Below are 20,837 nucleotides of genomic sequence, written 5' to 3' on the forward strand. Positions count from 1 at the left end.
TGCCGCCCCATCTTCCACTGCAACTAAGGATCTAGCTGCAAGCCTGGAGATTGGAGGATCCACCTTGGGACACTGGGTCCAGCCCTTGACCACGTCTGGGGGAAAAGGATAACGTGTATCCTTAAGCCGCTTGGAAAAACGCTTATCCGGATAAGCGTGGTGTTTCTGGATTGCCTCTCTAAAGTCAGAGTGGTCCAGAAATACACTTAATTTACGCTTGGGATACCTGAAATGGAATTTCTCCTGCTGTGAAGCTGTCTCCTCCACAGGAGGAGCAGGGGGAGAAATGTCCAACATTTTATTGATGGACGCTATAAGATCATTCACTATGGCGTCACCATCTGGTGTATCCAAATTGAGAGCGGTCTCAGGATCAGAATCCTTTATCAGCTATCTCCGCCTCATCATACAGAGAGTCCTGCTGGGACCCTGACCAGTGTGATGAAGTCGAGGGTCGCTCATAGCGAGCTCGTTTAGGCTGTCTGGGACTGTCGTCCGTGTCAGAGCCATCACCCTGGGATGCAAGAGACACCCCCGGAACCAGGAGCTGTTCCGACTGAGGGGGACCAGGGAGCAATGAGTTAACAGTGCCCATGGCCTGAGGTACTGGTCTAGACTGCAATGTTTCAAGAATTTTAGTCATAGTCACAGACAATCTGTCAGCAAAGACTGCAAACTCCGTCCCCGTCACCTGGACAGTATTTACAGGAGGTTCTGCCTGGGTCACCTCCAGCAGAGGCCCCGGCCGAGCAAGTGCCACAGGGGCTGAGCACTGCACACAATGGGGGTCCGTGGAACCTGCCGGTAGAACAGCCCCACAAGCGGTACAAGCAGCATAGAAAGCCTGTGCCTTGGCACCTTTGCTTTTTGCGGTCGACATGCTGTTGTGTCCTCTGAGAATCTAGGAGAGTATATAGCAGAGAATCACTAGTGATCGTACAGTGCAATGTATAGCTGCAAGCACAAAATACAAATGTACACTTCGGCACCAGTGGGGGTCAGCCCTTGAGGGCAGCTTACCGCCCGCTGAAAAGCGGGTGTGTGGGCACCAGAATCCCGTGTCTGGGTCTCCCAGCCTCCCCTCTCCAGCTCAGACTGCACACAGGAATGGCTGCCGGCGTCCTGTGAAGAGAGGTGGATCGTGGGCGTGCCTCAAACAAAAGTGCGGGAAACTGTCGTCCCACTGTGTCCAGTGTGAGGGCTGGAGTATGCAAAGCAGATTCCAGACCTCTGCGCTGACAATCTGTACAGCGTCCCGCCCTTCCCCTGACTGGCAGGCCTGGGGGCGGGAACGAAGTGAAACTAGGCCGCAAAAGCCGGGGACTCTAGTAATAAGCGCGGCCGTGATATATGCACGGCCAGCGCGGAAGTCCCCGGCGCACCACAAGTCCCAGCCGCGCCGCAGCAAAAACTGACAACAGCGGCCGCGCGGCAGTTTCAAATACATGTCCCCTCTCAGCAAGCTGTAGATAGGAATGGCACCAGCGCGCAGCGCTGTTGTCCCCGGCGCACTAACACACCCAGCAAGCTGCAGTGTGCGCGCGGACTGTACGGGGACACAGAGTACCTTGGCGTAGCAGGGCCCTGTCCCTGACGATACTCCGCTCCATATCCAGCAGATTCCCCAGGGGCTGTGGACGGAGCACGGTCTCTGTGCCTGGAGACCGGTAAATCCCACTTCACCCAGAGCCCTAAGGGGGATGGGGAAGGATGCAGCATGTGGGCTCCAGCCTCTGTACCCGCAATGGGTACCTCAACCTTAACAAACACCGCCGACAAAAGTGGGGTGAGAAGGGAGCATGCTGGGGGCCCCATATGGGCCCTCTTTTCTTCCATCCGACATAGTCAGCAGCTGCTGCTGACTAAACAGTGGAGCTATGCGTGTATGTGTGCCTCCTTCGCACAAAGCATGAAAACTGAGGAGCCCGTGATCTCACGGGAGGGTGTATAGCCAGAAGGGGAGGGGCCTTACACTTTTAAGTGTAATACTTTGTGTGGCCTCCGGAGGCAGTAGCTATACACCCAATTGTCTGGGTCTCCCAATTAGGAGCGATAAAGAAAATAGAAATCTTGCAATTTTCACATTGGCCACTGGAGCTTTTTTAAATTGTAACTTCCTGTTGTTACAGGAAACAACACATGTACATGGACACGATGAACAGACTCTGACCCCATCTTCTGTAATGATGCGTCTAATGAGCGTGTGCTAAAGGTGATAGTGAAAGGAGGAGCAGGGTCAGCTGTGATGTCACCTATTGTGAATGGTGGATCCTGTGTGATCAGCTGTACATGGAGCTGTTACCAGTCATTATATTCCTGCCTCTGCCGATAGAGAACCTTCTGGAAAGGAGTCTAAAATAGCCCTAGTGGCCAATGTGAAAACTGCAAGATCACAAATATTTATTTTTTTAATAATAACCGTTGTAATATTAGGGGAAAAAATGACTTTTTTTTTGTTTTTTACATACACAAAAACCTTAAACAATAGGCCAATCTCTGATGATAGCTTGGTCAGATATAAAGAAAATGGATTGCTAGAAAATCAACTTCTGTGCACAAACGAGCACAAGATAGAAAAAAAAAAACAGAAAAACCTATGTAGGTAGAAAGACTTTCCGATTGGAGGGGATTCAATCAATTACCCCCCCGAGCTGTTAGGATGCAGGCCCGGCTGACGGTGGGGTACCACAACCTCTGAACCTTCCCGGTATAGCACCACAGCCATCCCAGACGCTGCATCTTAGCTCAATACCATGAATGCCAAGTGGCCAAGGCCCATCGTTTCTCAGGATTGGGGGTCCTGGTGCTCAAATCCTTAATCTTAGCAAGTAACAGCATATCCCATGTATACGCCATTACCTACCCAAGCTGCAATACCCCTTACAATTGATTCCTGCCTGTTGCATTTATTACTAAATTAATATTATTAGCAAATAGGATATGAAGCCAGCCGTGTGTGCTGCTTATCTTACCCTGCTTCCGTTTCCCAGCTTTGCTTTCCGGGTTATATCCGGGTGGAAACACCAATTCTTTAAATTCTTCGGAGAGGGAGCCCAATCGATTATCTATCATTTCGGTCTTTGGTACTAGAAATGGAAATAATGCGTAGGTGTTATTGAAATCCCCAGGTACACACGCCGTACCCCTCCACTACCATTGTCCGCCTGATGCCCAGAGGTTTTGTCCCAGTTGCAATCGGTGTAATCTTTTGGTAGATTTCATCCTGGGACGTCCCTCAGCCCAATTACCTCCTCCTCCAATGCAATTAATGGCTCAATGCTACAGACACAGCCAGCTATCTCGAAATGGTGATTTACTGAGAAAACCAAATACAGGTGCCCGGTGCATCCTGGCGGGGCCAAACATTCCCGTTCACCTTCCCATCTGCTTGTTCTTCCGCCATCTCCACCCCTCTCTCTTTTAACTGACGGCTTTGGCTTCATAAAGGCAGAGAAGAGCCGAGATTGATGGAGAAGCAGCAGGAGGGAAGGTGCACTGAAATGTTTGGCCGCGCCCTGATGCACCGAGCGCCTGTGCTTGGTTTGAACAGTCATCCTGTGCTCACTTTATCAAACTGTTCATCATCACTGTGACTTTACTGTTCTAAAAATGTTATTTTATCCCTGACATTTTATTGTGAAAAACACCCAGAATGCTCAAAATAACAAAACAAAAACCCCTCATCTAGCCGATCCCCCACTGCTCCTGTTCTAACACTGCCTTGGTCCCACGCTGTACTCTACACTCTTTGATTGGTCTGGATGGGCATATGACCACTGCAGCCAAACAGTGTTAATTCTTTTAAAGCCTACTATAGGCACTAGATGGCTGTCAGATGAAGAATGCTTCATACAATAGTTTGGCCAGCAGCCATCTCGGCCAGCTCTCTCATATACAGGGACACTCCATCAGCTGCTCCTGTGTTCTCTGAGAAAGCGGCTAGCAGACAACTCTGCCGGGGGCTTATCTTAGAGAAAACAAAAGCATCGGCTGTCCGAAACATCAGGGACTCCTATCTCCCCCAACAATCACTTGTCCTGGACTCCTATACACATTAGTCGGCTGAACACATCAATATCAATGAGTTCAGCTGACATTAGTCTAATGTTTATGGGAACTGAAAGGGGTTGTCCACTATTAGGACAATTCCTTCTCATTCCCCATATTTGCCCCCATTAAAATAAATAAAAAGCTTATACTCACCTCCTGTTCTAGCGATTCAGCCTCACGTGAGCCCTGGGAATGTGAGTGACAGCACCAGAGGCAAGTGTAAGCTTTTTATATTTTAATGGCGGCAAATATAGGGAGCGAGATGAAACTGTCTTAATAGTGGACAACCCCTTTAAGTCAGTAACATTAATCACTAATGAAGAAGAAAAGACCAGACCAGCTGAGTGCTAACGGTGGTTTTAATTCGCGCAAGTCAGACAGTGCACAGACGTTTACGCATTTCTGGCTTAACGCCCTTAATCAATTATTGATTAAAAGCGTCAAGCCAGAAACGCGTAAACGTCTGTGCACTGTCTGACTTGCACAAATTAAAACCACTGTTCGCACTCAGCTGGACTGGTCTTGTCTTCTTTATTGCTGTGTGGCCGGGGCAGGGCCGAGGTCCGGGACTGAGGCACGATGGGGCCAGGTGGTGGTGAGCTAGAAATTTCGGAAATTAATCACTAATATAATACACTGTCATACTTCCTTACAGATCAAAAAAGGTCCGTGGAGCCTCTGTTAGGAGTCTAGACACAGAAAATAGCCAGATATCCCTCCGGGAAGGACCTAGCCAAGGAGTGGCTCTTTTTAGGAGACCACCATAACCACATTACGTGGCCCTTTTAGTCAATATCCAGCTCTTTGACAAGTTTAAAGATATGACAAGGGAAATACCAAGGCCAGGTATCCATCTACAGACAGCTGTTTCGCGGTATTGCCCCTCATCAGTGTGGAGTAGGATATCCCAGAGAGATATCTGGGTATTTTCTGTGTCGAGACTCCTAACAGAGGCTCCATGGACCTTTTTTGATTTGTATACTTCCCAGGGGGCAATGCACCTAGGATTTCACTGTGTTGAGCGCCCTCGCTGGCTGCTGGCAGTGTTTCTCTTGCTGGTCTCCCCGAGATCAGCGATTGTTTTGTCTTGCTGGTTTACTAGGCATTGCTCCCACCTGGCCAGAATCCTACTCCACACTGATGAGGAGCAATACACCGAAACAGCTGTCTGTGGATGGATACCTGGCCTTGGTATTTCCCTTGTCATATCTTTAAACTCGTCAAAGAGTTGGATATTGACTAAAAGGGCCACTTAATATGGTGGTTATGGTGGTCTCCTAAAAAAAGCCACTCCTTGGCTAGGTTCTTCCCAGAGGGATATCTGGCTATTTTCTATTTTCTGTATTGAGACTCCTAACAGAGGTTCCATGGACCTTTTTTGATTTGCATACTTCCCAGGAGGCAATGCACCTAGGATTTCACTGTGTTGAGCGCCTTTGCTGGCTGCCGGCAGTGTTTCTCTGGCTGGTCTCCCTGAGATTAGTGATTGTTTTGTCATACTTCCTTAGAGAAGTGTGTAAGCTGATAGTTACCGGTAGCATCCACTAGTCAGAGTGTGGGCACCACTCTACAAATTGACATTCTCCCAAAAGTATAGCTGATGCTGAATAGTATATCTACTTTTACTAAATGATTAATACAGCATCTCGAGGTGTATTTGTTCTCAAACAATAAGCATTTATCAGTGATTCAAATGTAAACTAATAAGGATGGAGAGAGTTTCAAGAAAAGGTCCTAGTTACCCAACTTCACCACTAGAAATAGCACCCGTATATCACCATGAATGGTCCTCTGGAGCTTTCATGAGAACACGGGCACTGATTCCTCAAGACCGGTGATTTTCTGGCTGGTCTTGGTGAGGGGCCGTGCTGTAGAGAGGCATGCCTCTTCATGAATCAGGAGCGTCTGGTGAGTGGCGTGCACCTCTGTGCACCATTCCAGAAATCTTTCATTAGTCCCTGAGTTGAGTAAGATTTCTGGAGTAAGGAACGCCACAGTTCATCAGGAATCAGGTGAGTTGGGCCGTCATGTCTCCGCCATGCCAGTCTATTTTGGCATAGCTCATAGAACCTGTCATTAAAATGCCAGATTCTCATATCATAGCTTCTGTGAAAAACAAGCTGGTACAGTTTGTGCCTCATCTCTCCTACATTATATTTTCTTTATTGAATACTCAGCAATGGAGGTCTCGAAGTCCCTAACCTCAACCACTACTTGATCTACTAGTACCTGCATGGAAAGACTTTCCCCCACAAGTGGGACATCCACAAGTATGTTGGTATTTGTGCTGGGTGGCTTAGTATCCCACTCTAGGTTTCGTTCTGCTTATGTAAATGTTGTTTGCCTTTCTTGTTGGTTACTATTCTTCTGCTTCAGTAAATAAAAGAGCAAAAAAAAAAAAAAACCACAGTAAAAGGCATATGCTCAACTTTGAGCAGTACAGAGCTCTCCAGTCTCTTCACTTCCATGTTGCTGGGGGAAATCACTCTTCCTTTAGTGACCGTTCTGGTTCAGTAACTTCTGAGCTGATAGTACTGTACCATTAAAGATCTGTCAGTGCCTGTGCTTAAACTGTTAGGGTACTTTCACACTTGTGTTGTTTTCCTTCCATCACAATCCGCCCTTTTGGAAAACAGTGGAATCCGTTAATGGATTCCGTTGTTTCCCATAGACATGTATGGATGACGGATTGTGCCAAAAGTACCTGGGTTGCTTCCGCTGGCCGACGCTCCGTTGCTTCCGCCGGGCATGTAACGTTTTTTGAGCAGCTGAATCCTTAGGATTTCACTGCGCATGCTCTCTCTGGCTCCCTGCACATGTAACCAGGATACACATTGGGTTACTAAGCAAAGCGCTTTGCTTGGATACCCGATATTTACCCTGCTTACGTGTGCAAGGAGCCAGCGCTAAGCGGTGTAAGCTGGTAACCAAGGTAAATATCGGGTAACCAAGCAAAGTGCTTTGCTTAGTTACCCGATATTTACCGTGGCTACGTGTGCAGGGAGCCCGGCACTTCCCCGCTAGGCTCCGCCCCCTCCCGCACTCAGCATGTACGCGCGCGCGCACACACACACACACACACACACACACACACACACACACACACACACACACACTCACCTGTCCCCAGCCATGCAGTCCCCGCAGCACTGACGTCCAAGGCCATAGCCCCGCTCAGCTCCACCCACCCCGCACTCCGCCCCAATTCTCAGCGGCCAAACGATCAGCTGATCACCCGGCGACCGGCTGCTGTGAGCAATCAGCTGATCACCCGGCGACCGGCTGCTGTGAGCGATTGGCTGATCACCCGGCGGCCGGCTACTGTGAGCGATCAGCTGATCACCCGGCGGCCGGCTACTGTGAGCGATCAGCTGATCGTTTACAATATTAAGGAATAACGTTTGGAACTCCATTCTATGTCTGAACTGGGTGCAAAAAACCTAAAAAACATCACTATGGGGAGATAAGGTATGCACACCAGTGACTATGGAAGGGGAATACATGGAATAGCAGAAACTGCTGTGTGAATACTGACATGAAAAATTCAATAGCTATTTGTAAGAATGAAATGTGAAAAATGGAACCTGCATTACTGCCATGAATATATGAATAAAGAGAAATTTAGCTACTGAATTGATCAATGCAGAAGAGCCCCAACACTACGCCAAAGTATTTCTCTACGTTGGGGTCCCTAGCTTGTGTGTGTCCTCTCATGCAGTTAAAAAACTTACCGTGTATGGGACGCTGAGACCCAGGCTATATATACGATGTGGATTGGCAATAGGTGTGTATGGGGAGGGTTCACAAACGAAAAACTACTAACATTAAGGAATAACGTTTGGAACTCCATTCTATGTCTGAACTGGGTGCAAAAAACCTAAAAAACATCACTATGGGGATCGTTTACAATAGTCTGCCGCCGGTAAAACTGTAAAAAAAAAAAAACAAAACAAAATGGATTCCGTTGTTTTGCAGCATCCGTTGCATCCGTTGTGCCCCTATATGCAACACATCCGTTGCATCCGTCACACAACGCAATGCAACGGATGCCGTTCAACCCAAGTGTGAAACTAGCCTTATAACTATATTTGTATATAAAGATAACAGTAACTTTGAAGAACAAGCTTATAGAAAGTGAGAGCAGTGATTAGAACTACTGCGGAAGCAAGGACAGGTGGAGTCAGAGGCTTTAGATCTGTAGGACTGATAACAAATCAGGAGCGGAGAGGGACGGGGAGTGAGCTGAGAAGCTAACTGCTGTATTGAAATTAAAGAAGCACTTACCAAAATGTTTGTCTTTCCTAAACCTGTGTAAATATATATGTATTGTAGCTAAAGTGGATCAATATACCCAGTGATTGTCATCTTTCCAGTGTTACTCCAGTCCTGATCTCACTCACGACCTAATTTTCACCAGATCACACAGATGTTTATGTGTGAAACGGAAATGGATTTTACATTATAAGTCTATGGAGCCTGAGAGCGAGACTCCATAAGCCTACACTGTTCGGGAGAGGTCGCATGTCCTGTAATCATCCGTTAGAGCGGATCCTGCAGAGATCTGTTGACAAAAAAGTTCTGCAAACACAACTCTTTTTTGTCTGTTATTAAATTACTGATGTCCGTTGTTTTAACATGGGAGTCTATGGAGAATGGATCTGTTAACTGATTGCTATTTAGCCATCTGTTTTTTTGCATTTGTATAATTTTTTCTTACAGAATACATTACAAATGCAACATAAATAGCAATCCACTAACAGATCCGTCCTCCACAGACTCCCATGTTAAAAAAAAAACGGATCCGGCGGAAATCATTTTGGCAACGGATCTCTGCAAGATCCATTCTAATGGATGATCACAGGAAATGTGAACTCAGCATAAAAAAAAAAGATTTCCGTCTCTCATTGTAGGAGAATGACAGCAGATAGAAAAAGCAAGTCAATTGCAAACTTGCTTATTTTCATACTGTATTTCTATACTAATTTCATAACATGAAAAAACCACTTTAATGAAGACAATGTCCAGTTTGTGCATGAATGACATGATACAAGATACCTGTCTGATAACACTACAGATTGTCCACTAACTATAAAAGCAGAAATTTAGTGTTGCAGTTAAAGCTGTAATAGAAATAAATACCATAGCAAAGCACATGCCCATACAGCATTGGTAAAGTCGATAGCACATGCACAGTTGAGAATAGCGGCTGCTTATGGCACCACCCATCTTTCATAGAGGCGGATCTGCCAGGATCTCAAGGGGCAGGGAAATGTGCAAAGCGGAGGGGGTTTTTCAATGGCTCATTAGTACCAACTTGAGTATGATGTAAACAACACCTACAAACACTTCCTAAAAGGAAATATTGGTCCCAGAGGTATAACTATATAACCTACAAAAGTTACCCAAAAGATGTAAGGGTACGAACAAGAAGACCATCAGACTACAGATGTAAAAAGTGCAAATACTTTATTAGAAAACTTTACAAAAAAGTGTAGCAGCAATAGAGTAGTGGTGGCACAGAAAGAAATAGCCACCAAGGGATAGAGTAAAAATGCCACCAGACCTCCAATAGTAGCCCAACTTCCTAATAGTTGATGTATAGTAAACAATAACAGTAATGGATTGCAAAACACCAGCAGAGAGCATAACAATAGTAAAAGCTTACAATAGAAACCCCCACCAGGTATATGGGGGAACCCACTCTAGAACAAATAAACCAGACAGGGATAATATTTACCCTAGCGGGAATGTATAACAGGCCACACTAAAGAATGCAAACAAGGTCTAAACAGGAAAACTGCTATATATAATAACAGAATTCCGCGCAGACAGAGATATAGGCAATATAGAAACCAACTAGTATTGGAAAATATTACCTTGCATCATGCTGGCCGTTCGTACCTCGACGCACATTTCACCAAAAGGCTTCATCAGGAGTCTCCTGACGAAGTCTTCTAGTGAAACGTGCGTCGAGGCCTCCGATTCCAAAACTGCCAGCATGATTCAAGGTAATCTTTTCCAATACTAGTTGGTGTCTATATTGCCTATATCTCTGTCTGCACGGAATTCTGTTAGTATATTTACCAGTTTTCCTGTTTAGACTTTGTTTAGTGGTCTTCTTGTTCATAACCTTACATCTTTTGGGTAACTTTTGTAGGTTTTTGATTATGATGTACATTATCACATACGTAGAATGAATGGCAACAATATTAACCCCTTCACGACCGCGGGCAGTAAAATTACGTCCTATTTTAACATGACTTAACGACCAGGGACGTAATTTTACTGCCTAAACTTCATTTGATTGCCGTGGCCATAGCAACTGCTTTCAAATGATGTCCCCTGCTGTTTCTTACAGCAGGGGACCTTTGCTTGACCCCAGGGGGGGTGGCATCGCCACCCCCCATAGGCGATCGATGTGATTGGCTGTTCAAATCGGAACCGCCAATCACATTGATCACGCTGTTTTCGGCAAAAAAAAATGCCAAAAATAGTGTGATCTTGTAAAATCCAGCTAGGACCGGGGCTGCAGCAGCTCCGATCATTGGCTGGAAGCAAGCACACACCGTGGCCCCCCCCCCTGCAGCACTGATTGGAGCTATCTGCTATGACGCGCAATCGCTCCAATCAGTGTGCAGTGGGGCGGTCTGATCTGCCGGTGGCCGCCCTCCCCAGGCCTGTGCTGGTCTGGGGACCCTCCCCCAACATGTCTGCAGCGTGCAGCACTGGCTGGTACTAGTGGTACCACGCCACCGCTGCCGCTGCTGTCACGTCACGGAGCAGGAGCGGTGAGTATTGTGCTCACCTTGCAGCCCCTGCGCGTGCCCCCCTGCGATCTGCCCCCCCCCCCCGACATCCCGATCTGCCCCCCCGACATCCCGATCTGCCCCCCGCCATCTCTATTCTGCAGCTCCTCCGGTATCCCTCCTCCCCTGCTCTCTTGCAGCCCCTGCGCGCTCTTGTGATTTGCTCCTGCGCGCTCCCGTAATGGCCCCTGCCCGTGCCCCCCTGCGATCTGCCCCCCGCCATCCCGATCTGCCCCCCGCCATCCCGATCTGCCCCCCCCCGACATCCCGATCTGCCCCCCCCCCCCCCCGACATCCCGATCTGCCCTCCGACATTCCGATCTGCCCCCCCCCGACATCCCGGTCTGCCCCCAGACATCCCGGTCTGCCCCCCGACATCCCAGTCTGCCCCCCGACATCCCAGTCTGCCCCCCGACATCCCAGTCTGCCCCCCGACATCCCAGTCTGCCCCCCGACATCCCAGTCTGCCCCCCGACATCCCAGTCTGCCCCCCGACATCCCAGTCTGCCGGCCTCCACCGTGATCTCTATTCTGCAGCTCCTCCGGTATCTCCCTCCTCTGCTCTCCCCCTCTGCTCTCCCCCTCCCCCTCTGCTGTCCCCCTCTGCTGTCCCCGTCCCCCTCTGCTGTCCCCCCGACGTCCTCTTACCTGTCTTCACCGGCCGATCACATCTGCCTCCATCGCTGGGTCCTTCTTCCTGGGTCTTCTGCTGAGCTGTCCAACTTCCTGCCTGCTGGCTGCTGCTGTAAAGCTGTTCCTCCTGCTAATCCTCTGGGTACTGTGAGTATAACTTTTTTTTTTATTTTTCTTTTTTTCCTCTATCCCCTTTCTAATTTTACACCTCATGCGTCCGTGCGTCCCGCCGAGCGCTGATCAGGGATGCAGATAACGGATCGGCATCCCTGCTCAATTTTTGGCGTGACAATAAGCATCGGGGATACGGAAAAAAAAGTCACGCCAAAAATTGAGCAGGGATGCCGATCCGTTATGTGCATCCCTGATCAGCGCTCGGCGGGACGCACGGATGCATGCGATACAAAAAGCGGCGGGGATACGGAAAAAAAGGTATCGCATCTGTCCGTGCGTCCCGCTGAGCGCGGATCAACATCCCTGCTCAATTTTTGGCGTGACTTTTTTTTTTTTCCGTATCCCCAGCGCTTTTTGTATCTCATCCGACCGTGCCTCCTGCAGCGGCCGATCAGTGCACTGCGTCTGTGCGTTTGAAAAGTCAAATGGCGTTCCTTGTCTTCTGAGCCCCGCCATGCGCCCAAACAATTGATTTCCACCACATGTGAGGTATCTGCGTACTCGGGAAAAATTGCACAATACGTTTTATGGTGCATTTTTTCCTGATACCGTTGTAAAAAGAAAAAAAAAAAGCTACCTGCAAAAATTTAAAAAAAAAATAAAAAAAAGAAGGGAATTTTGTTACTTACCGTAAATTCCTTTTCTTCTAGCTCCTATTGGGAGACCCAGACGATTGGGTGTATAGCTACTGCCTCCGGAGGCCACACAAAGCATTACACTAAAAAGTGTAAGGCCCCTCCCCTTCTGGCTATACACCCCCAGTGGGATCACTGGCTCACCAGTTTTAGTGCAAAAGCAAGAAGGAGGAAAGCCAATAACTGGTTTAAACAAATTCACTCCGAAGTAACATCGGAGAACTGAAAACCATTCAACATGAACAACATGTGTACCCGAAAACAACCAAAAATCCCGAAGGACAACAGGGCGGGTGCTGGGTCTCCCAATAGGAGCTAGAAGAAAAGGAATTTACGGTAAGTAACAAAATTCCCTTCTTCTTCGGCGCTCCATTGGGAGACCCAGACGATTGGGACGTCCAAAAGCTGTCCCTGGGTGGGTAAAGAAATACCTCATGTTAGAGCTGCAAGACAGCCTTCCCCTACGGGGAGGCAACTGCCGCCTGCAGGACTCTTCTACCTAGGCTGGCGTCCGCCGAAGCATAGGTATGCACCTGATAATGTTTGGTGAAAGTGTGCAGACTCGACCAGGTAGCTGCCTGGCACACCTGTTGAGCCGTAGCCTGGTGCCGTAATGCCCAGGACGCACCCACGGCTCTGGTAGAATGGGCCTTCAGCCCTGATGGAACCGGAAGCACAGTAGAACGGTAGGCTTCAAGGATTGGTTCCTTGATCCATTGAGCCAGGGTGGATGTTGCAGCCTGCGATCCCTTGCGCTGACCAGTGACAAGGACAAAGAGTGCATCCGAGCGGCGCAGGAGCGCCGTGCGGGAATGTAGATTCTGGGTGCTCTACACCAGATCCAACAATGCAAAGCCATTACATATCGATGAAATGGATAAAAGGAAGGTAAGGAGATATCCTGATTGTGATAAAAAGGGGATACCACCTTAGGGAGAAACTCTGGGATCGGACGCAGCACTACCTTATCTTGGTGAACACCAGGAAGGGAGCTTTAGATGACCGCGCTGCTAGTTCGGACACTCTCCGAAAAGACGTGACCGCTACCAGAAAGGCCACTTTCTGTGAAAGTCGAGAAAGTGAAAACATCCCTCAGAGGCTCGAAGGGCGGCTCCTAGAGAGCAATGAATACCCTGTGCAGATCCCATGGGTCTGACGGCCTCTTGTACGGAGGGACAATGTGATAACCCCCCTGCAGGAACGTGCGTACCTGAGGAAGTCGTACTAGGCGCTTCTGAAAGAATACCGACAGCGCTGCGACTTGTCCTTTAAGGGAGCCGAGCGACAAACCTTTTCCCAATCCAGATGCAGGAAGGGGGGAAAAAGGAGACAATGCAAATGGCCAGGGAGACACTCCCTAAGCAGAGCACCAAGATAAGAATAACTTCCACGTCTTGTGGTAGATTTTGGCAGACGTCGGCTTCCTAGCCCGTCTCATGGTGGCAATGACGTCTTGAGATAATCCTGAAGACGCTAGGATCTCGGACTCGATGGCCACACAGTCCGGATCAGGGCCGTAGAATTCAGTGGAAAGAACGGCCATTGGGACAGTAAGTCTGGCCGGTCTGAGAGTGCCCACGGTTGGCCGACCGTGAGATGCCACAGATCCGGGACCACGACCTCCTCGGTCAGTCTGGGACGACGAGGATGGCGCGGCGGCAAGCGGAGCTGAGCTTGCGTAGCACTCTGGGCAACAGTGCCAGAGTAGGAAACACATAGGGTAGCTGGAACTGCGACCAATCCTGAACTAGGGCGCCTGCCGCCAGAGCTCTTTGCTCGTGAGACCGCGCCATGAAAATCGGGACCTTGTTGTTGTGCCGAGACGCCATTAGGTCGACGTCCGGCATCCCCCAGCGGCTACAGATTTCCTGACACCATACTGGGTGCAGAGGCCATTCCCCTGCGTCCATGCCCAGGCGACTGAGGAAGTCTGCTTCCCAATTTTCTACGCCCGGGATGTGAACTGCGGATATGGTGGATGCTCTGTCCCCCACCCACATCAGAATCCGCCGGATTGCCTGGTAGGCTTGGCGATGCGTGTTCCGCCTTGGTGGGCGATGTCTGCCACCGCTGTGGAATTGTCCGACTGAATTCGGATCTGTTTTCCTTCCAGCCACTGCTGGAAGGCTTGCAGGGCAAGATGCACTGCCCAGATTTCCAGAACATTGATCTGAAGGATGGACTCCTCTGAAGAGAGTCCTTGACCGTCTGAGAAGGGAAACGGTCCTTTCTAGGGACGTCGACTCCCCAACCCATTGGCAAAGCATGTCCCATTGAAGTGGACGCAGATGAAACTGCGCGAAAGTGACTGCCTCTGCATGAGGCGTCTTAAGGGGTGTGACTGGCCTTGAAGGAGAGACTGCACCCCCGTCTGTAGTGAACGCTGCTTGTCCAGCGGAAGCTTCACTATCGCTGAGGGAGTGTGAAACTCCATGCCCAGATATGTCAGCGATTGGGTCGGTGCCCGATGTAACCTTGAAAAGTTGATGATCCACCCGAAACTCTGGAGAGTCTCCAGCGCCACGTTCAGGCTGTGTTGGCATGCCTCTTGAGAGGGTGCCTTGACAAGTGGATCGTCCAGTAAGGATCACAGAGTGACCCTGAGAGTGCAGGACTGCTCCCACTGCTGCCCTGAACTTGGTGAAAACCCGTAGGGCTGTCGCCAGACCGAAGGGCAGTGGTACGCACTGAAGATGCTCGTCTTCAATAACGAAACGTAGCAAACGCTGGTGCTCTGGAGCAATCGGCACGTGGAGATAAGCATCCTGATGTCTATTGATGCTAGGAAATCTCCTTGAGACATTGAGGCAATGACGGAGCGGAGGGTTACATCCGGAACCGCCTGGCCTTCACGTGCTTGGTGAGCAGTTTTAGGTCCAGAACGGAACGGAAAGAGCCACCCTTTTTTGGCACCCCAATAAGATTGGAGGAAAAAACCGTGTCTTGTTCCTGAAGAGGAACAGGTATTACCACTCCTTCTGCCTGCAGAAGAGCATCGGCTCGGTGGGGGGGGGGGGGGGGGGAGTTCTGAAGAATCGAGCCGGAGGACGAGAACAGAGCTCTATCCTGTACACGTGAGACACAATGTCTCTCACCCACCGATCTGTGACCTGTGGCAGCTAAATGTACCCAGAAGCGGGAGATTCTGCCACCAACCGCGGATGCGGAGAGAGAGAGCTGAAATACATGAGGAGATCGCCTTGGTAGCGGTTCCTCCTGCTGCCTTCCTTGGGCGTGAATGAGCCCGGCCGGAATCTGAGCCCCTCTGAGCCTTTTGAGCCCTTTTAGACGAGGACAATTGGGACTTGCCCGAGCCTGGGAAGGACCAACCTCGACTGTCCCCCCAGGACAGCATTACTAGGGTAAGTCGCAATGCAGACATTGCGAGGTTAAGGACACCACCTGCGGCACAGATGTACATGTGCTCAAGACCAGCTGCGCAAGACCAGCTGAAAAAGGTTAGAGTGCCCATACGGCTGCGAATGCCGGAGCAACCGACACGCTGATAGCTTCACAGACAGATTTCAACCAGAGGTCTATCTGTCTGTCAATGGCATCTTTAAGTGAAGTCCCATCTCCACTGCAACTATGGATCTAGCCGCAAGCCTGGAGATTGGGGGATCCACCTTTGGACCCTGGGTCCAGGGCTTTACCACGTCAGGGTAAAGGGATAACGTGCATCCTTAATACGTTTGGAGAAAACGTTTATCTGGTAAGCGTGGTGTTTCTGAACTGCGTCTCTGAAGTCAGCGTGGCCAGAAAAGTACTCAATCTACGCATGAGTACTGAAAAAGGATTTCTCCTGCTGTGAAGCTGACTCCTCCACTGGGGGAGCTGAGGGAGAAATATGCAACATTCCATTGATGGACGCTATAAGATCATTCACTATGGCGTCACCATCCGGAGTATCCGGATTGAGAGCGGTGTCAGGACCAAAGCCCTGATCAGCTACGTCTGCCTCATCATACAGAGAGTCGTCCTGCTGGGACCTTGACCAGTGATGAAGCCGAGTGCCGCACCCAGCGAGCTAGCTTAGGCTGTCCGGGACTGCCGTCCGTGTCAGAGCCTTCACCCTGGAATGCCTGGGACCCCCCCGGAGCACTGAGTACGTTCCAAATGAGGGTGGCCAGGGAGCATTAATCAAGAATGCCCATGGCCTGTCTGGACTGCAAAGTCTCCATCCCATGACAATCTCCGTCCCTGTCCCTGGACAGGGTTCACAGGTGGTTCCTTTGGCCACCTCTAGTAGAGACCCCGGCTGACCAAGTGCTACAGGGGAGCATTGCACACAATGGGGGTCAGTGGAACCTGCCGGTGGAACAGTATCACATGCAGGAAAAACAGCATAGAAAGCCTGTGTTGCTTTTTTGCTGCTGTATTCTAGTCATCTATGCAATGTATAGCATACAAGCATAAACACTTCAGCACATGCAATACAAGCAGCATAGAAAGCCTGTGCCTTGGCACCCTTGCTTTTTTGCTGCTGTTGTCCAGCCATCTAGGAGAATATAGCCCAGAGTAGCGACCGTACAGTGCAATGTATAGCATACAAGCATATATACAAATGAACACTTCAGCACATGCAGTACAAGCAGCCTATAAAGCCTGTGCCTTGGCACCCATGCTTTTTTGCTGCTGTTGTCCAGCCCTCTAGGAGAATATAGCCAAGAGTAGCGACCGTACAGTGCAATGTATAGCATACAAGCATAAGTACAAATGAACACTTCAGCCATGCAATACAAGCAGCCTAGAAAACCTGTGCCTTAGCACCCTTGCGTTTTTGCTGCTGTTATCTCGCCATCTAGAAGGGCATATAGCCAAAGATAGCGACCTACAGTGCAGTGTATAGCATTCAAGCATAAAATACAAATGGACACTTCGGTATTTAGTGGGGTCAGCACTTCAGGTGCTGCTTACCGCCCGCCTATAACGCGGGTGTGTGGTCGCCAGAGCCCTGTGTTGGTTGCCCAGAGCATGTCTCCGTTCCCCAGCTCGGACTGCGTGCAGGAATGGCTGCCGGCGTCCTTCTCCAGCTCGTGTGACGAGGGGCGGGCCGTGGGCGTGCCCCAGACAAGAGCGGGAAACTGGCGTCCCACTGTGTCCAGTGAAGGGGGCTGGAGAATGCAAAGCAGACTCCAGCCCTCGGCGCTGACTGTCTGTACAGCGTCCCGCCTCTCCCCTGACTGGCAGGGCTGGAGGCGGGAACGAAACGAAAACTAGGCCGCAAAGCCGGGGACTCGAGTAATAAGCGCGGCCGTCCATGTGCACGGCCAGCGCGGAAGTCCCCGGCGCACCACAAGTCCCAGCCGCGCCACAATGTAAAAAACACCCAGCAACGGCCGGCGCGGCAGTTCCCAATACATAAAGTCACTCAGCAAAGCTGTAGTGAATAATAGCACGAGCGCTCCGCGCTGTTGCCCCCGGCGCACTAACACTCCCAGCAATGCTGGTGTGTGTGTGCGCGCTTGCCCGGGGACACAGAGTACCTTAATGTAGCAGGGCCTGTCCCTGACGATACTCAGCTCCATATCCAGCAGGTTCTCTGGGTCTGTGGACGGAGCCCGGTCTCAGTGCCTGGAGACCGGTAAGATCCCACTTCGCCCAGAGCCCTGAGGGGGGATGGGGAAGGAAAACAGCATGTGGGCTCCAGCCTCCGTACCCGCAATGGGTACCTCAACCTTAACAAACACCCGACGAAAGTGGGGTGAGAAGGGAGCATGCTGGGGACCCCATATGGGCCCATTTTTCTTCCATCCGACATAGTCAGCAGCTGCTGCTGACTAAACAGTGGAGCTATGCGTGGATGTCTGACCTCCTTCGCACAAAGCAGAAAACTGGTGAGCCAGTGATCCCACTGGGGGTGTATAGCCAGAAGGGGAGGGGCCTTACACTTTTTAGTGTAATGCTTTGTGTGGCCTCCGGAGGCAGTAGCTATACACCCAATCGTCTGGGTCTCCCAATGGAGCGCCGAAGAAATAAATAATTTTCACGGTTCAACGTTATCAACTTTCAGTGGAGCCCCTGGGGGTACAAGGGGTTCACTAAACATCTAGATAAATTCCTTGAGGGGTCTAGTTCCAAAATGGGGTAATTTGTGGGGGAGCTCCACTGTTTAGGCACCATGGGGGGGGGTCTAAAAACGTGACATAGCGTCCGCTAATGATTCCAATCAATTTTGCTGTCAAATGGTGCCCTTCTCTTCTGAGCCCCGCCATGCGCCCAACAATTACTTTCCACCATATGTGAGGTATCTGCGTACTCAGGAGAAAATGGACAATACGTTTTATGGTGCATTTTTTCCTGATACCCTTGTGAAAAAAAAAGCTACCTAGTTGAAGCAACAGTTTTGTGGTAAAAAAATTTTTTTTTCTTTTCACGGCTCAACGTTATAAACGTCTGTGAAGCCCCCAGGTGTTCAAAGTGCTCACCAAACATCTAGAAAAATTATTTGAGGGCTCTAGTTTCCAAAATGGGGTCACTTGTGGGGGAGCTCCATTGTTTAGGCACCTCAGGGGGTCTTCAAACCTGACATGGTGTCCGCTAATGAGTGCAGCTAATTTTGCATTCAAATGGCGCTCCTTGCCTTCCGAGCACTGCCATGTGTCCAAACATTTGATTTCCACCACATATGAGGTATCTGCGTACTCAGGAGAAAATGGACAATACATTTTATGTTGCATTTTTTGCCGATACCCTTGTGGGGGAGCTCCATTGTTTAGGCACCTCAGGGGGTCTTCAAACCCGACATGGCATCCGCTAATGAGTGCAGCTAATTTTGTGTTCAAAAATTCAAATGGCGCTCCTTCCCTTTCGACCTCTGCCGTGCACCCAAACAATTGATTTTTACCCCATATGGGGTATCAGCGTACTCAGGAGAAAATGCACAATAAATTGTAGGGTGCACTTTCTCTTTTCTCCCTTGTAAAAATGAAAATTTTATGGCTAAAGTAACATTTTTGTGTTAAAAAGTAAAATTTTCATTTTTTCCTTCCACATTGCTTTGGTTCCTGTGACGCACCTAAAGGGTTAATAAACTTCTTGGATGTGGTTTTGAGCAGTGTGAGGGGTGCAGTTTTTAGAATGGGGTCACTTTTGGGTATTTTCTGTCACCTCGGCCTCTCAAAGTCACTTCAAATGTGATGTGGTCCCTAAAAAAAATATTTTGTAAATTTTGTTGGAAAAATTAGAAATTGCTGATGAACTTTGACCCCTTCTAACTTCCTAATGAAAAAAAAAATTCTTTCGAAAATTGCGCTGATGTAAAGTAGACAAGTGGGAAATGTTATTTAGTAACTATTTTGTGTGAGATATCTCTCAGATTTATGGGCATAAATTTTCAAAGTTTGAAAATTGCGAAATTTTCCAAATTTTCGCACAATTTCCTAAATTTTCACAAATAAACGCAAAAAGTATCGGCCTAAATTTACCACTGACATGAAGTACAATATGTCACGAAAAAACAATCTCAGAATCGCCAGGATCCGTTGAAGCGTTCCAGAGTTATAACCTGTCAAAGTGACACTGGTCAGAATTGCAAAAAATGGCCCGGTCATTAGGGTGTTTTAGTGGCCGGGGGTGAAGGGGTTAATTACTAGGAAAACCCTTCAACGCTTCTGCAGTATAAAAAAAAAAAAACACACAAAGCTTAACATGTTGTTATTTCTACACCATAATGATAGATAAAGGAGGAGGGGAGTCCAATAAATCTTACATGTCAGATCTTCAATGGGTTCCGGCTCCAACAAATCAAGAGCGAGAGCTTCCAGGTTACGAAAGTGTTGTTGGAGTACGGGGTTCTCAAATGAGTCACTCCTAAACCAAAAGAACAGGAGGGGTTAGTGAGAGCAACTAAGGTACAGGGTATATTTACATTTCTTTTTACACAAAGGACTGCAAATATCTAATGACAAGTGTTAAATACATTCTGTATACCTTCCCTCATAGAAGAAGGGAATTTTGTTACTTACCGTAAATTCCTTTTCTTCTAGCTCCTATTGGGAGACCCAGACGATTGGGTGTATAGCTACTGCCTCCGGAGGCCACACAAAGCATTACACTAAAAAGTGTAAGGCCCCTCCCCTTCTGGCTATACACCCCCAGTGGGATCACTGGCTCACCAGTTTTAGTGCAAAAGCAAGAAGGAGGAAAGCCAATAACTGGTTAAACAAATTCACTCCGAGTAACATCGGAGAACTGAAAAACCGTTCAACATGAACAACATGTGTACCCGAAAAAACCCAAAAATCCCGAAGGACAACAGGGCGGGTGCTGGGTCTCCCAATAGGAGCTAGAAGAAAAGGAATTTACGGTAAGTAACAAAATTCCCTTCTTCTTCGTCGCTCCATTGGGAGACCCAGACGATTGGGACGTCCAAAAGCTGTCCCTGGGTGGGTAAATTAATACCTCAAGTTAGAGCTGCAAAACAGCTCTCCCCTACGAGGAGGCAACCGCCGCCTGCAGGACTCCTCTACCTAGGCTGGCGTCTGCCGAAGCATAGGTATGCACCTGATAATGTTTGGTGAAAGTGTGCAGACTCGAC

At 49.0% G+C, this 20,837-nt stretch overlaps 1 protein-coding gene across 3 annotated transcripts in view; it reads right to left on the reverse strand.

Annotated features, from left to right (window-relative positions):
* XRCC6 (X-ray repair cross complementing 6) overlaps positions 1-20,837 on the reverse strand; it is an 84,622-nt gene that overhangs the window by 8,993 nt on the left and 54,792 nt on the right. For all 3 annotated transcript variants that reach the window (XM_075321865.1, XM_075321864.1, XM_075321866.1), the window contains exons 11-12: positions 20,010-20,110; positions 2,973-3,086 (exon numbers count right to left, since the gene is read on the reverse strand). In XM_075321865.1, coding sequence (XP_075177980.1) covers positions 2,973-3,086; positions 20,010-20,110 — 215 coding nt within the window. The remainder of the gene's footprint in view (positions 1-2,972; positions 3,087-20,009; positions 20,111-20,837) is intronic.

This window comes from Anomaloglossus baeobatrachus, chromosome 8 (assembly GCF_048569485.1).
Source record: "Anomaloglossus baeobatrachus isolate aAnoBae1 chromosome 8, aAnoBae1.hap1, whole genome shotgun sequence".
Taxonomy (NCBI): domain Eukaryota; kingdom Metazoa; phylum Chordata; class Amphibia; order Anura; family Aromobatidae; genus Anomaloglossus; species Anomaloglossus baeobatrachus.